Genomic DNA, 14,036 nt, shown 5'->3' with positions numbered 1-14,036 from the left:
AAGAGCAGCTAATCAGCTCTTCCCCTTAAAGAAACATCTCTCTCTTTTTTTCTAGGTGCTCATAGTTTGCATACTAAATAGCATATTCTCAACAGGGGGAAAAGTAATGGGCTCACATATTGCTTTACTAGTTATTGGCATGCTCCCCAGCCCAACACGCCCACACACTGAGCATGAGAATATATTTTCCTATACATTTATGTAAGAAAGCTGATTACAAGTATAATATTAGGGGTGGGAGGCACTAATACTGTGATGGGGGATGCCAGATGCTTGCAAGACAAACATATGTGTTTTGTATAAGAGAAGCGCAGATGAAAGGCTGGTTGAACACATATACATACACGCTTCTAAGTCAAAGGCAGGCAAGAGTAGTTTGAATAAGTTACTCTATCGTCTTAAATAATCATAATCTCCCTGTTCTGGCAGTGACCATTTTCAGTTGTCTCTCTGTGCCATATGTTTGGAAGGGCAAAAGAAAGCAATTTGGGAAAGATGTGTCTGGCTGGAGGGAGGAGGTGGGTTGAGGGAGATAGAAGGAAATTCCATGTTAGGAAACCATTAGCAAAGGGTGACTTCTAATGTTTTCCTGCCACTGACGTTGACAGTGACACAGATGTGTGGGTTGAAACAGGAACGTCACTGAGTTTTTAAACTCAACCAGGAAATAGTCTGTTGCTGAGGGATGAAAAACAAATACTATGTATCGTAAAGCAGGTGATATGCAGTTAACAGCTCCTCTCTCCAGTGAGTGAAAAGCTGTTTAATGTTTATCGCTGAGCAGCCCAAAGCAAATCTTGTTCTTTTCTAACTGGGTTTCTGATTACAAAAAATAAAATGTAAAAATCCTTGCAACAAATAATTCAAACTCAGAAGGGCAAATATTTACACGACTCCACTTTTAAATCCTTGAAACTGAGTAATTCTTTAGACTTTGAAGAGTGAAGGTAGCTATTACTGTTTCTTGGAAGAGTCATTACTGGCACCAGTTAAAATATCACTCCTCTTATGGCTTCTCGGTGCACAGATATAAGAGGTGCCTTATAAATACATTGCATTGGGTATCTTTCAGTGAAATGTTCTTAATATTCCATTGTGACCACTGTACTTAATATTTATATTGTGGTAGCACCCAGAGATCCCAGTCAGGGTAAGAGAGCCATTGTGCTAAGCACTGTCTGAACACACAGGAAGACGCAGTTACTGCCTTAGAGGGTTTATAATCAAAGATCCCAGTCCTGCAATCAGAGCTCTGCAGGAACAAGGGTCAACCCATGGGGATATTAATTGCAGGATTGGGACCTAACTGGAAACTAGCTGCAATGACTGTAACAAACAATTGGAGGGAGAGGTGAAGGACAGTGGGAACAGTAAATTAAGAAGGCTAAATATTTTACAACTTGAGAGTTCCCAATCATTTGATTGATAAATGTTCCACGTTCCTTGAAAAGTTACCTTTAAAAATAACTTTGAAAAAAAATAGCCGTAGAAGGATCATTTAAATCTTGCAAAGAGTGGGGTAATTAGATTTATGCAACCTCGGGGAGCAGAGCCGTGGAGAAGTAGGAAGCTGGCTGAGGCTTTTAAATCGGAAGGAAATGGAAAATCCCAAAGTTTTCATTGTTCCTATCTGCTGGCCATTTGTGAGTTGTCAGCAACATGAAACCTTTAGATGAAGGTGCTGGTAAGTTACGATTCATTAGTAATTGGTATGATTTTCAGATAAAGATAGTTAAATCAATTGAAATAACGATGGCACATTTCCAAAGAAACCTCTTTATATCTGACAGATTTGCCACTCTCTTATTTAAGGAATGATTAATATTGTATGCTGCTAATTTTCAGCCTCTGTGGGGAGAGCAGTATTTTAACTCATTAGTAAGGCTTTCTGTCCAATGTTCTCTGACTTGCCATTTAGAAAAATGTATTTCACACTGAAGGACGCAGAAGATACACCAAAGCTTTGCATTAAAATGTTTTATATCAATATTGATTTCTTTAAGGGGGTGTTTGTTATAAAGAGGTAGCTTTTATCCCCTTGAGCTCTTTGGCAATTATCTGGCTGCCATAAATGTTGATACGCACAGAATGGATGTAACTAAAAAAAAAATCTCTTCATCCAAGCAAAAAAGGCTGACTGTTTGTTGGAGCAGATAGAATGCTGAGAGTGTGAATAGACAAACCCATATGTCGCTGGTGAGAGAGATAAATGATGGACGAACAGGAGCTGGTTACTATGGATCAGCACAATAAACCAATTCCCATCATACACCTCTCTTAATAATATACCAGTTTCAGTGCTATTGACGGGTAACCTAGGTAGCACCAGTCAACTGTAAGTTTTTCAACTGTTCTTTTATACATCTCAAAGAATAGTTGAGACTGTTCTAATTTTTTCAGATGTTGAGCCCTAAAATTATGCAGCACTTCATTTCTTGCCAGATACTTTGGAGGGGGAACTTCAGAAAATTGCCTTAGAATGCCAAATGTAGAAGATACTTTGGTATGGTCATTAAGAGTTTTATCTTGGTTAAACACATAAGATTTGCCTGGTCAAAAAGGTCATTGCTTCAAATTAACTAGGCAACTTATACTGCACTTATCACTGTGGTATCTGAGTTCCTTGTATGTTAAATTGAAATATTTCTTTATTTTGAGTGGAGGTAGCAAATGTACATAATATTTTATTGATTACATTGCTGGTAATCAGTAAAACTGCTCTGGCTTTCTTTGCCACACTTCAAGCTACTGACAGCTTCAGGAAAACTTTGCAAAACAATCAGCATTTACATCCCTTTTTGTATTTCTCTTGCTTTTTATTATTGGGAGCACTTTTCATGGAGTACCAAATGCTTTGTTACTTAACGGTTTCACCGTATCTCCCTCTTTCCTGCTGGATATTTGTCACCTGCAGTTCCCTGAGAGCCAGATTGTGCCACCTTAATTCAGGATGAAGGTATCTCTCGATGTGAGTAAAGGTAGCAGAATTGGCATCATAGTTCTCTATGTATGACCTCATCATTTTCAAAGCAACCAGTTGCATTGTCACAGAGAGTAATGCATTCAGATGGGGTTAACTAGAAGGGTCTTAAAAATTAAAGTTCTTTATCCCCCATGTAAATCTCCTTAATAATAATTAAAAAATTAAAAATGGAGGGAAAGGAAACAAAGCAGAGGAAAAGATGGTTTATTTTGTTTGGAATTTTCCAGGCGGTCGCATCAACTCTTCTAAAAAGCATGTGACATTATTGTGCTTCTTGGATGAAATGAGTTGCGTTCGGTAATGTATTTTGTCAGAGAGACTAATGTTCTTTTATCTCTTGGTGGGCCTGTTCTGGTAACACTTCAGCATGTTAAGGACCGTGATTTTCTCCCATGAGTAAAGGTTCACAGATCAGGCCCTGTGTCCTTGAGGAAGGGGAGTGTGAAATGCCATACTCCCACTTCTCATGGCTGCTTGTTGGAGGAAAGGAAAGGGAAAAAGGCTGAGAAAGCTGGAGGAGACCATCGTTTGGGTCAAATTTTTGGCTGGCCCTTGTATGGGAGAGAAGTTGTGAAGGAGGTGTGAGCTTGCATAAGGCCAGACTGAATTGTACCCCCTGTGCTCTGAGAGAACTGGTTAGCTCTGGCTATAGAAGGGATTACTTCTTATTATGGTTATTTGTATGACCGTAGCACCTCAGAGTCCCTGTCATGGACCAGGAGCCCATTGTGCTAGGTGCTGTCCCTAGGCCTACGCTCACAAAGGGATGTAGCAAGAGGGCATGATGCAGCCTCTGCATCTCCCGTTGCTCCTCTTGGGGCGGTGAGACTTCCTACTACCTCTTAATCAGTGCAATGAGCCAGTGATGAGTATTGACCCATTAAAGGGCTGCTACTGACAGGAGGCTGGTGAGCAAAAAATCATGTATTTATTTCGCAAGCTGTCCAAGCTCTAAAAATATTGTTATGTACTAGTTAAATTGTGTGCCTAGCAATGACACACCTGGTCCTTCTGGTGGACCATTTCAAACTCTTGCTTCTCTCTTGTCTCCCTGTCTCAGGCAAAGAACTTGTACAGAACTGCCTTGTTGATAAAGTTGCCAAGTACCTTCTGGAGCATGTCCTAGTTCATTAATCATTGATGAGCTGATATTTCAGGACTGTCCAGTGATACGAATGCACTCCCAAGTAGATCCAAGAACCTCGGAGAGACTACAGTTCTCCTTCACTTTGATTGTAAGATGTTTTCTTTTGAATCTACCTGGTGATGATGTAGCCACAGCGGCCTGTTGTGCTCTCTAGTTCTGGAACAGACAGCTGGAGGTTCAGTCTGTTGCAGACATGATATGGATTACCTCTGCAGGGGAGGGTGTTAACTGTCTTACTGTTTCACCCCATGTCAGGCAATCTATTGAGTGGCATCGGTGTGATAGCCCTGGGGAAAGGCAGGTTTTTTTATTTTTTTGCACCTTCCACCTTCATAGGTAATGTGTAAACCAAGTGGGATGGAAGGCACTGGGGAGAGATGAATGCTGTGTAAAAGCAGTGGATCTTTTTGCAATATAAATGCTTCTCAGCCTTTCCCTCTCTAAGTAGAAACCTTATTTTGAGGGACTTGAAAATAAGACAGTTTTATATCAGTCCTGACGGTCAGAGAAATATTTACTTGAACTTGACACACACACACACACACACACATTAGTGGAGAGTATCAACATTGTATGGCCAAGTGTCTTATATTTTGCATTGGTTTTTCCTTACTCCGTTCCAGGGAAGGTTCATCTCATCTTTGAATTAAATACCTATGAATTTTTTAAAATTAAACTCTCCCAAACCACACCCATTTAATTTGTCAGAATTATGCAACACGTTTTATTTTGCAGGGAGTAGGTAGAGCTTTGGTATTTAAGATCTACATTAAAATCAGAACCAGAAAGGTAGGTTTCTAGTTGTTAATATTAGAGGTTGATCATACTGTGATTATAAAGCCATGTAAGGAAGGCTCTTTAGTTTCTAGTTGTTGATCTTGATCAGGCAGTCAGGGTGTCTACAATAACAATAGCATTGATTTCTATATCACATGTTTTAAATGAGATTTAGGTGTTAATACGGGCTATTTGAAGACTTACTCTGACTTTTGAATGTTACTCCCTTTGGTTGGATTGCAGTTGTAACGTACTTGCCAATCTCACATGTTTTTTGTGCATATTCTGAAAGACTGGCAAGCTTTATGCTATGTTTTGTGAAGAGAGCCCAGTTTTACTAAACTGCTTGTCTGTCAGGGATTAATTTAACCTCTAATTACTACATTTTCTTCACAGTTTGCTGCACATGAGCATGTTATAACAAAAGCACAAAGAAGTATGCCATTTTATTTAGCCACTACTCTGAAATTAATTTAGGGGGTATAGAGTCAAACCTGACACACTTGGTGTTAAAATAATTGTGCTGGCATTAGAATTATAGTACATAATCTTATTGCTTCTAATGATACAACGGCATTAGTGTAAATGGTGGTGTTAACTCCTTGTAGCCAGAGTTATAGAAATGATTTATAGCTAGGGAAAAATTATACTTACCGGTTCAGCAAATATTTCCCCAGAAGTACTACATGGTCCTGCTTTAATGCGTTCAGTAATTTTGGGTGAATTTCAGGCTTTTATAAGGGTGACGTTTAAAGGTCTTCTTAATTGCAACAAACAAGCATTTAATATGGCTTGGGTTTCTTCCAGATGGGATTTGATTTTTTTTTTTTAAATAGAGAATCTGAGGAACAACACACAAGGCTGTATAGTTTCCTCAGTCTGTATGTGAAACTCACATTGGCATAAAAAAAGGTGCTTTGAGAACAGGGTATGGTCCTGAAGGAAGGTGATGAGTCTGATTTTTGTGATGAATCATGTTTATGAATCTCTTCTTTTCATGTATTGTGCTCCGTAATGTTTACAGTGAAGGGTTTTGTTTGTTTGTTTTTGTTTTCCCATTTAGATTGAGAGGGTCTAGCTATCCCAGCAGAAACATAGCCTTCTCTAACCTTGGCAGTATTGTATGACAAGAACTGTATTGTCTGCTGGATCTTTTTTATGCATCTCCTCATCCTAATGTTGACCACCTCTGAGCAGGCCTAGTGAAGTTACTTTGAAAGTGTAATTTATTACATATGGCTGGAAAATAATTGCTCACATATTGCTGTTTGACTTCTAGCAGAAACAAAAGGTTACTGTTTGCTTTGGGGTCATGTATGTGAGTTGTGCAGTGACGGCCCAGTCCCGCAGTCCTTGCTCAGGCAAAACTCTCTCACTGAAGTTGATAGGACGCTTTCCCTAAATAAGGACAGAGTAAAGACAGCAGGGTATGACTCTGAAACTGGTCTTACTGAAGATGTGAAGTAACATGGTATCATCACACGGGGTTGGGGCAGGAGTGACAGGATTGCCAAAAGAAATAATAGAAAGAGATGGATCATTCTCTTTGTCCTGAAGAGAAATCGGATTATTTCCAGGAATCCCTTCTTCCTATATTCTCCATCCCCAGCCCAAAGTGTAATCAGTTACTGTAAACATTTACTCTCATAACCCCTAATTTGAGGGTAAATTGAACCTAAATTAAAATCAATCAATGTAAGGGACTGGATGGTTCAATAGACTGGTAATGAGATACAGAGTCTTCTAGTAACCAAAAGTTATATTTCATGGCTGTTTGATAGCTAATGTGAAACAAGTTGTAGGTCCCACTCCAGTTCTTAGTGGCCACCGATGTTCCTGTGACATTTGGCACCCGTGTTTGCAGTCTTAAAGAGGCCAAGGACTGAATGAGCAAGGAGACTGACTAATGCTCTCACTACCTTTTTCAAGTGTCCACTAATTTTGGTTGCCTCAGGTTCTGGGCTCTCAGCTTTGAGACCCCTAGGACCTGATTTTTCAGAGGTGGTGAACATCTACAGCTCCACAGACTTCAGTGGGAGCTGCACACGTGCTCTACCACTGAAAATCTATCTGTAGGTGTCTCAAGTCACACCTCCAAAAAATGGAGGCAACTAAAATTAGTGGACGCAGTCTGGGAGAGTAGGCATTAGCCTCTCAAGGTATATCTATCTACACAGCATTTTTGGAACAGGCTTCCCAGGCACAGTTGGTGGACTTTGGCTTGCATTAGTGCTCTAAAAATTAGCTGTATAGACAACGCATTGAAGTTGCGGCTTGGCTCTGAAACCCACCCCCTTGCTAGGCTTCAAAGCCCGAGCTCCAGACCGAGCTGCATCTTCAAAGTTCTGTCTACACAACCATTTTTAGACTGGTAGCGCAAGTCCCACGGGCCAAAGTCTGTCAACCGAGGCTGTAGGCTTGCTCTAAAATGCTGTGCAGACGTATTCACTTTCCCATCTGTGAAATGGGGCTAATGCTATTCTTGAAGGGTGTGATGTGACGGTTAACTAATTAAAGTGCTTATGATTAATTGAGGTCTTCATTTTCCAATGCCTTAAGTCTGGCACCTTCCACGTGTCTGAAACTTATATTTAAAAATAAAGTCTGCTAGGATATTACCAGGACCCTACTAAATACGAACATTATGTAAAGTCAGCTTTGTTGCAAACTTAACATTCAGAGAAAGTGTGACAGCTGAAGCCTTCAAACGGAGTGTTCCAGTTACACCCATGCTTTGGCTCCAGTGATCCAAATAAACGAAGTTGAACTCTTTTTAAATGGACGTTGCTTACTGGTATCTTCCTCTTTGGTGGAGGCAGTAATGAAGAAAAAGCTCTCTAAGGGTGGGGAAATGAGACACGCTTTCAGGAATACATCATAATAGTTTGTTCACCAGCTGAGGTTTTCACAAGGTTCTATTTGCCACACTTGATTATGTGAACATGCTAAATGGATATTGTAGTTTGTACTGTTCCACTCAGACCCTAGAAGCCTTTTCCCAATACAGTCAGATAATAGTTTCAAAATAACTATCAAATATCCATCTGGTATGGTTAACAGAAAGATACAGAATACATACTGAAGGTAATTTCATTTTGCTATGACCAGCTGCTTCTGCTTTTACTAGTTTTCAGAACTCAGAATTTATGCATGGAAATAATCTCAGAACTTTTCTGGTATTTCAGTAACCTAGTAGATCACAGTTAAGGACTTGGGTTTTGTCTGCTTCTCTAAGGATACTTATTTTCTTAATTAACTCTGTTGATTTAAAAAAAAAATCACACAGGCTGCAAAAACAATTATGTACAGTACTGTAGTCAGTAACACAGGCAGAAGGTTTTGTTCGGTGGCTGCCAAATGGTGACTCATTAGAAAAGAATGTTTGTTCCTCCCTTTTCAAAGTTACTCACTACAAGCAGCAAATATCTGGTGTTGATGCTACTGCTCTGAAATGCCTGACATTGCTGATGCACTAAGACATAATTCTTTAAGATTATTTGATCACAGGCTGCATTCAGATTTGTTTCACAACGAGGGATTAAAAAACCTGACTACCTTTTTAGCACCTCGGTTTGAGTCTAAATAATAAAATCTAATTTAAATCAACTATATTGCATTTTAATAATGTTGGGGGTCATCCAAGTATTTTAATTGTGGATCATTTAAGCTATTTTTAAACACATGGGACTATTTAATCTCTGGTTAATTTTAAACAAAAAAATTTGCATTGGGTAACAGCAGGACATTGGCATTTGTGTGATGTGGAAGATTCTTTCTGCCTTTTGCCGCCGAGGATGATATACTCTGCATCTTTTCTAATATTTCATCACATAGAACTGTCAGTGAGCTGTACTCAAGAGTGACACCCCAAATCCACCCAAAGAAGTGTCCTTCGCTCAATATCCATATTGTTCTTGGCTCTCTGAACTTTTTCTTTTCTCTCTCCTTCCCTTATGCTCCCCCATCAAATCTGTAGAATAGGTAAAGTTTGAAATCCTCTCTGTCTCATCTCCTATTCTTCTTATTCATGGGCTTGGTTGGCTTGAACCTTACATAGCTCTGGATGGATGTTTTTGTGGTTGCAACAACACTTGCCTTTGACTTGAAGCAGAAGTGAGTGCATTAATGGCTTTTAGTCTTTATCAGAAGTGAATCGTGGTCACAGATCCCAGAAGGTAGATCAGCCTTAATTTCAAGTGAAAGTCCTATGTCCTCAAATAACTTCTCATGTCAGTTAAAATTCAGTATTCTCAAAATCCATAGGTGTAGATGAGTGAAATATAAAGTTTAGGGCAAGCATGAAGGATATAAGTGAAAATTGGGATGCTTTTCCTTACTCCCTCAGGACCCCTAAAGTCTGTCCACTGTAATGGAGTGATTTGATTACTTTGTAGTGTTAAACTAAAAGGATAAATCTAAGTGCCTTGGGAGTGGGAAACAGATCCAACAATCAGAAAGCAAACAAGTTAATAAATGGTTTCAGAGTAGCAGCCGTGTTAGTCTGTATTCACAAAAAGAAAAGGAGTACTTGTGGCACCTTAGAGACTAACAAATTTATTTGAGCATAAGCTTGAAGTGAGCTGGATGAAGTGATGAAGTGAGCTGTAGCTCACAAAAGCTTATGTTCAAATAAATTTGTTAGTCTCTAAGGTGGCACAAGTCGTCCTTTTCTTTTTAAGTTAATAAATGTGAAGCATTTCTGCACCAAGTTGCTGGAGAAATGCTACTTGTAGAAGAGTGCAGAGACAGCTATGACTTTGGGACAGTCTATTCGTATAATTTTGTTCATTATACATTGTGCCATTAATTGATGCTGTGACTGCTCTGTGTTTTGAAGGGGGAGTGTTTGGCTTCTATTAGCAATAGATTTATTAAGTTTTTGAACGTCACAGACAGAAGTAGAAAGCACCCCACTTTGCTTCTCGGTCTCTCTCTACATATGTGCGTTACATCTGGAAAGAGTTTGACTTAGGCAGTCTTGTTTGCCTTTAGTCCTTCTGGCTCTGAACATCTACCAACTCTTTTTTTCTTCTCCCCTCCTCTCCAAAGTTGACGAGATACACAGCTTTTGAATGGCTCTCCATAGAGAGCGTTTGAAGTCAAAATTAGCCACTCTAAATTGTTTCTGATGCTCATGTGCCCAAACCACATACAGTCAGGATTCACTTTGTAAAGACATCATGCATAGAAATCTTGCGAGCTGCGGTAATGTAGACTGTCAAGTACTGTTGTGTGAGGAAACCCATAGCACTCGCCTGTATGGAACTGATTTTTTTGTATGTTGCTACTTTGTGACGATAAGGCGTGAATTAATTATCGGAAGTCTAACATAAGCCAGTAGCTTTAATTTTATCATATCTAAGGATGGCAGCAATGGCAAACTGGAGGGTAAATGACTGATACTGGCGGCTGGCCAGTCCTTCTAAGTGTCTTATATCTGTAACTGCATTTCTAATATTTCATCATTTAAAATGGTCTCCATAGTAGCCCAGCACCCACTTACAGCTTCAGACTAATCCACAGAAAGTCCCGTTGTTAGTATTCACACTGTGAATAGAAATAGTTATATGCTGGGATTGTGGAAAATTGTACCACTGAATGGCTTACTCCACAGAGTACAGTGGAGGAAACTGTTACACTTTTTATGAAACCAAGAGCTCAGTTAAGTTAAATTACCCTAGTGTTTACATGAGTTTATAACGTTCACACGATTACAAAGGAAACGTGTTCTCGGTGTGCGTGTGCATTATTAAGAAAATGCAGCTAACCAAGACTAGCTAGTATGGTCTGAAAACATTACTCTCTATTTTCTTTAAGAAGCCTGATGAGTGTGTGCAGGTAGAGTTTGTATATAACTTCCATACCCAGTATGTCAGCTGGGCTTAAGCTTCTGCTATGATTTCCATCGTAAGCTTTATTCCCGGTAGTTTCTAATTAACCTATAAACACTTTTTGTGTGGAAACTTGCTATACTGTTTCTCCAGGTGGACCCACAGATAAAGGTTTTCTTTGTCCTTTCTTCAGTTTACAATTATTCTTTTCCTCCTTTTATTTTATCTTTGTTCTTTAAGAGCAATTAGACTCTTTTTTCAGCAGAAGAGACGACGTGCACCCTCTGTCTATCCGTGTGCAGTGTGACTTTTTTCTCTGCCCCGCGGGTGGAGACAGGTATTAAACTGGGGGATAAAGTGCAGGGTGGCTTGCACCTTTTTTTCCATCTGGCTAAGTTGGCAAAATAGTCTTAGATTGTCCTGTAACCGTCTCTTTCTTTGTTAGGAGGGTTTTTCTGCAAGCAAGTCGACTCTCCCACTGATCTAAAGCCCACCTATTAGATGACTGACCAAAGCAGGCATCTGTGAATTTAGACATTAGTGCAGAACTGCAATATGCAGTGTTTGGCTTTGAGCCGGTGCTCATTGTGGACTATAGGTCTCACTAGAAAGCAGGCCCACTGAGATGGCTCTGAAGATTATGTGAGCTGCAAATGAGACTGCTGCCTAAAACTCCTTCTCCTGAAGAGGTTTATGAGGAGCTTGATGCACTAATTTTGTGGAAGAACAGATGCCAGTCCTCCTGCCCAAGGTTTGGGAGTTACAGGCTGTCTTGAGGCTCCATCATCCTGGGGATCAGAGAAGTGATGCTCTCCATCATTAACTGTAGGCTTTTTTTAAAGATTGATTATGTAGCAGTATATCCTGATATCAGGGGACTGGAGGCTTGTGTAGCTCCTTAAAAGAAGGAACTGTAATTAATTTAGTGTAAAAAAGCAGAAGGGAATGTAAGAAAGATTTCTATGGTTCTCCCTACAAACTTGCTCCATACCTAGAAGAAAATGAGTCTCCCTTGATTTCACTAGAAAATAAGGGCTGATCTATACATTTGAACGCTCCAAAATGAATGTGTGGATGAACTCTGGTTTCCTACATGACCAAGAATACCAAGCTTTAGGTGGCATTCAGTCTGAGACTATAGTGTTTCTGGAATGGGAATATTCTCTTTCCTATCTACAGGAAGCTTGAACATTCTTGATTAGTATTCATTTAGCTGTAACTGATCCAGGAAGGAATGGTTCATAAATTCGCAGTCTAGAGGGACTTGTAGTTCCTTGTGGAGTCCTCATTCATTGGTCCAATTGACATACTAGAGGTCTTCTTTTGTAGGGACGAGGTGACTAGATTTAATGCTCCTGTGATACTTTTTATCTCCAGAACACTTTACAGATATCCACCAGTTAATCCTCACATATGCTTGTGAGTGAGGTAAAATTAAGTATTGGTCTTCCCATTTTACAGATGAAGGTGGGGACAGTAAGGCAAAGAGATGGTAGAGATTCATCCAAGGCTGCAAAGAAAGCTAGAATTAGGCCAGGTCTATGGTACAAACGTATCCATATAATGACATCACTCTAGAGTGGGCAAAATCCATGCCCTGGAGCAACGTAGCTATAGCAACCTAACTCCTGGAGTAGATAGCGCTGTGTTGACTGGAGAACTTCTCCTGTCAACATGGCTACCACCTCTTGGTGAGGTAGATTAACTGTGCTGATGGGAGAAACTCTGCTGTTGGCGTAGTAGTGTCTTCACTGAAGTGCTACAGCGGCACAGCTGCCGTGCTGTACGTGAAGACAAGCCCTTAGAATTCAAGAGTTCCTGGTTTCTACTCCTGTAGCGAGGTAATATTTCTTCCCTGAAAGAAGAAAACTGTGAGAGGCTTTGGAGTAAAGTCTTGAGGAGGTCCTAGAGATCTTAATTGAGGTTATTGGCAGAAGATTCAAATTGTTCCATTGGTGTTTCTACAGGTACCTTGAGTTCAATTTCATCTTTTCAAATTGAGATTCTGTGTTCTCCTCCATTGACATTGCAATCTCTGACTCAACTGAGCTTCTCTCCTCAGGATTTCTTTTGCTCGGGTATTGAACACTCTCTCTATAGGCCTCTTCTCAGCCAGATGTACTTCTCGAGGAATGATAGGACTTGAGGTGTCAGTGCATGGAGAGAGGTATGATTCAGGAATTCCCTCAGAAGCAAACATGGTGATCCTGAAGTAGGGCTGCCTTTTTATTTTGGCCTGTGATTTCTTTGTGTTATTCCTTTGGTTCCTGATTAGTATATGCTTAAGTGCTTTGCGTGAACTTTAAGCATGTGAGTAATCTCATTGACTATGGAAAGGCCATTCAGTACCCATTGACTTCAGTGGAACTACTGACATGCTGGACGTTAAACACGTGCTTAAAGTAAATTGCTGAATCAGGACATTTCATGAACAGTTAAAGCCAGTCGGCAGTTTGTGGCTTTTGAGAACTTCATATTCATAGGAGTCAATTCAGAAAGCTTAACAGCTGAGGCAATTCGTATCTAAGTATCAAGGGAGAAACCTCCTTTGCAGACCTGTACAAAGCGACAATGTGATGTCCAGCTTTTGTCAGACTGTTCAGCTTGGTTGGTTGTAACATGAAACCTCTCTTTGGGATGCAGAACCTTCCAAGATGAAGCCTGAAGTGTCTCACTGCATTTGGTAGAACTATTTGTTCTTGGTCCCACCAGACCTACATTGGTGCAGAAAGGGAAATTTGAGCTAGCCTGAAACCTGCACTACTTAGGCACCTTGCTTTGGTCCCAGGACAGTGGCTGGAGCATTAATCTATAACTGAAAGAAAATATTATTTGTTTCAAGTTAGTTTCTTATGCCCAAGTTATTGCTATGCAAGATCCAGAATAAGGAAGAAATGCCTTCCACTGATTCAACCCTGAGCCTTCTATCTGCCTGCACCTTCTGCTGGGGGCCTAATCCTGCAGGGCAGAGAGTATCTCCTTTGTCTTGCTGAGAATCCTCTCCTCTCTTGCCGGCTTGAGCTTTTGGAAAGAAACTAGCGGAAACCGCTTTGTCTAGTCTAGATTTGACTATAAATTCAGTATCCTGCTGTTCTTGGAATCACTACTTCTAGCCGTAACATTCTATGATGAGGTATCATTCAAGAAACAGAGGCAGGACAGGGGAGTTGACCTGTGCAGCCTTGCTCTCTCATTGTTAGGTCTTGGTTCAAAATGTTTATTTGTTTGGACCAAGCTTTTTATTCTCCTTTTCAGAAAGAAATGAGGGATCAGCAGAAACGGACTAAGTTAATGAAGC

General features: G+C 40.1%; 1 protein-coding gene across 5 annotated transcripts in view; it reads left to right on the top strand.

Annotated features, from left to right (window-relative positions):
- MAMLD1 (mastermind like domain containing 1) overlaps positions 1 to 14,036 on the top strand; it is a 349,448-nt gene that overhangs the window by 258,644 nt on the left and 76,768 nt on the right. For 2 of the 5 annotated variants that reach the window (XM_073358361.1, XM_073358360.1), the window contains exon 2: positions 4,044 to 4,218. The exons of the other annotated variants lie outside the window; for them this stretch is intronic. In XM_073358361.1, the coding sequence (XP_073214462.1) occupies positions 4,159 to 4,218 (60 nt within the window). In that variant the 5' untranslated portion in view covers positions 4,044 to 4,158. The remainder of the gene's footprint in view (positions 1 to 4,043; positions 4,219 to 14,036) is intronic. 5 annotated transcript variants of the gene reach the window in all.

This window comes from Lepidochelys kempii, chromosome 9 (genome assembly GCF_965140285.1).
Source record: "Lepidochelys kempii isolate rLepKem1 chromosome 9, rLepKem1.hap1, whole genome shotgun sequence".
NCBI lineage: Eukaryota > Metazoa > Chordata > Testudines > Cheloniidae > Lepidochelys > Lepidochelys kempii.
Note: the sequence above shows the minus strand (reverse complement) of the source record. Positions and strands in the feature narration are given on the sequence as shown.